Source organism: Atta colombica, unplaced genomic scaffold (genome assembly GCF_001594045.1).
Source record: "Atta colombica isolate Treedump-2 unplaced genomic scaffold, Acol1.0 scaffold69, whole genome shotgun sequence".
NCBI lineage: Eukaryota > Metazoa > Arthropoda > Insecta > Hymenoptera > Formicidae > Atta > Atta colombica.
In genome coordinates, this window is record NW_017259560.1 from 77,980 (window position 1) to 81,504 (window position 3,525).

General features: G+C 33.4%; 1 protein-coding gene across 1 annotated transcript in view; it reads left to right on the forward strand.

The window, feature by feature from the left end:
* Positions 1 to 6: 6 nt before the first annotated feature.
* LOC108692321 (solute carrier family 35 member E1 homolog) overlaps positions 7 to 3,525 on the forward strand; it is a 10,219-nt gene continuing 6,700 nt past the window's right edge. The window contains exon 1 of the mRNA XM_018200519.1: positions 7 to 348. Coding sequence (XP_018056008.1) covers positions 21 to 348 — 328 coding nt within the window. The 5' untranslated portion in view covers positions 7 to 20. The remainder of the gene's footprint in view (positions 349 to 3,525) is intronic.

A 3,525-nucleotide genomic window follows, 5' to 3' on the forward strand; every position in this document is an offset into this window, starting at 1 on the left:
CGCGCTCCCGCGCGAACATCATGGACGATAGACGAGATAATCGCGTGGTTATAACGATATTGTTTCTATGTTTACTGTGGTATGCGGTATCCAGCAGCAGCAATGTTGTCGACAAAATGCTGTTATCCAAATTTCCATATCCGTTGACGGTGACCATGGTTCAATTAACCTCGATCACAGTGTATTCCGGCCTGTTCTTCAATTTGTGGGGTGTAAGGAAATATTCGTCTAACATAACATGGAGCTACTATTTGCGGCTTATCATACCTCTAGCTCTGGGCAAGTTTCTCGCAACCGTTTTCAGCCACGTCAGCATCTGGAAAGTACCCGTCTCTTATGCTCATACTGGTATGCGAAATACATACGAAATACATACTTTTGATAGTGATGGGATTTCGAGCCTGAACATAAACGTTTTTCCCTTTCCTTTACATATACAAAGGCTGTGTTCAGCAAAGAAAATTAATTAGTTAGCGCTTAGTGATTCTTTAAAACGATTGGTTCCTACTTAGATTTAACGAAGAACTAAAGTCAAGAACAATCATATTAAAATCATTAAGCGCTAACTGATTAATTTTCTCTGCTGAACGCAGCCAAAGACACTTTGACAATTAATTATTATATGGATAGACAGAGCGTAAAAACTTGTGCATACCCAAGTTCGAAATTTCATGATCTTATCACTGATTATTATTGACTTTTAGCAATTCTAGCTAATATGACATATGTATCTGTCACATATGCTTGTATACATTCATTTATATATATGTACACATGTCACATCACATCATATATATGTCATTCATGAATTTCTGTATAAATATTATAATTCTTTGATATTATATGACACCATAGCTCAATGTTCTTATATAAGTGATTTTTTAGACAAAGTGCTACTACAGAGACATATCTATTTTATAACAAATAAATATAAGCTTGATTATTTGTAGCAAAACAATATATCTTAATGTAATGATCAATAAATGAGCAAACTGAGATATTTAATTGGTTAAAAAAGTTAGTTAATAAAATAGCATACATAACTTGATAAAACATTTCAACTCACAAAATCTTCATCAGTTCAAATAAAAATACAATTAAAAATACAAAGTTGAAACATTTAAAACTTTATAATTCAATATACAACAAACAATGAAGTGAATGAGAGTCTATATATAAATACACCAGACAATTGCTTCGCATCATAGAGATTTATATGACTATAGATTTATTCTTTTTCAAAGCATTCTAAACTAGCTCTGAACTAGTGCTCTGAATATAGAATATGTTATATTTCTTTTATAAAGATGAATATGAGGGAGCTTATTACGATTCTTGAAACGAGATGAAAATTACGAAAGTGATCGAATTTACTAGAATATTTATAACTTCATTGGTTAACACCTAGTGAATTTGCTCATTTTTGTAATTTTCATTTCGTTTAAAGAACTGTAATAAGCCCCAAGATGTGAATGAATAATTTTCCTTATGCATACGTTTTTTGTGGCTACACAAGTTTGTGTGGATACACTCTTACATATGTAGTGCATAGACTGTATAGGAAGTCGTTCCAATTTAATTGGTTTATATACATCGTACAACATATACATCCTCTAGTATTTTGCAATTTTCGCAATAGTTAATAAGATGTTAATTACTAAAAATCGCCATTTATATTAGTTTTCAATAATTTTTTTCGCAAGTACTATCAACTTTACAGAAAGAGAGCAAGAGAAAAATTATTTATTTTCTTTTCATAGAACTCTAATTTCGGGTACCGATTAAGAATACCATGTAAATGTGGTTATTGATTGGCTGTAGAACAGAAAAGTTTTTTGATTTCTGTGTCCTACTTTACAGCCAATCAACAGGCTCAAAAAGTTTTGCTGTACGACACATGACATATCAGGGCTGTCGCAGACAAAATTTCTGTAATGGATCCGATTATATCCAATGAGAGTATACTTTTAGAATGAAAACATCAATAAAGTGTACTCATTGGATATCGCGTGTCGCGCGCGACATCCATGTAGTCTATGAAAACAAATATTTAATAGTTGAATACTGACTTTGTTTACACCGAACTCTTGATACGCGTACTAAGGGCTGCCGCACACAAAATTCCAACAGTCACCGTAAAACGTGAACTTAAGCTGTGTAAATGTAGCCATAGTCGAACGCTTAAAGTAAAAAATAAAAATAGATGATATCGTTATAATAAGCCTATTATTTTTAGCTGAATTTTTGCATTTTCATCTTTTTTCCTTTTCTCTTCAAAAAGAAAGAAGAAGAAGAAAGATGAATTGATGTAAAAGTTTAGTCAAAAAGACCAGGCTTAATGAGAATCAAGGAAATTAAAGTCATTTTGTTTTAATCTGTGATTACATATTAATCTCTTTGTCATTTGATCACTCACTAAGAGCACAGTACAAATAAGAACAGTAAGTTTTTTCAGCCAAAAATGGTGGCGACCATTTTACACAATTAATGACACATCAATCAGTTTCCCAGGAACGATTAAATTGCACACTGCAGCAATTGCCCACTGTCAGTCACAGCGACTTCTGCTTAAGAAGTTTTTTATTTATTTTTTTTCTAGCGCTGTGATTGGCTTGTGCGCAATTGCAAGTTTCTCCAGTTTTATTCTCTAAGATCCTTCGCTCTTATAGGTGCTTAGTATAGCATAATTAACACGGTGATTGTTTGCGGTGATTGTTCAGATCAAAAGTGCCGACACAGAGTGAAACTACTGTTCTTACTTATACTGTGCTAAGGGTGCAGTCACATGAAGTGAGAAATAACCATAGGCATAGTAGGTTTGTTCACGTCATACTCCAAATTAACCCAGAGAGCACTTGGATCACAAGTAAGGTTGCGGTTGGAGCAGTTGCATTCATGTGCTCCAAGGTTTGTTCGCGTCGCACGCTCCAACACGCTCCAATACATTCGCGTCACCGAAACCAATATGGCGATTAAATGTTCGCGTCGCGTTAGAGATATTCCTATATGGATCAATTAAGAGCACACTCCATTTGCTCCTCACCTTAGAAAGTAATACGATTGGGGCATGTTACGCACGCATGCGTAATGATTGAAAACGTTCTGTATTGAAAAAAGTATTTCAAATTTTTTTTGTATAAAATGCATTTAATAAATGCGTTTTTGATATAAATATAAAAATATAATATAACAATATAATATAATATTAATAAAGTAAATCATTCGTGTCACTGAACATTGGAGCACATGAATGCAACTGCTCCAACCGCCGTCTTACCTGTGATCCAGTGCTCTCTGGATTAATTTGGAACATACGACGCGAACAAACCTCCAATGTTCAGTGACACGAACAGATTTAGGACAAGTGAGCATGTCATCTAACTTAATCCGTGAGACACTTAAACGGGTTGGACATGTATTTCGAGTGGTATTTTATGTTACCTCGATTATTTGAAAAGCGTTTTTATACAAAATAAATACATTTTTAATAAATATAAAAGTTATATTTTTATATTATATTATATT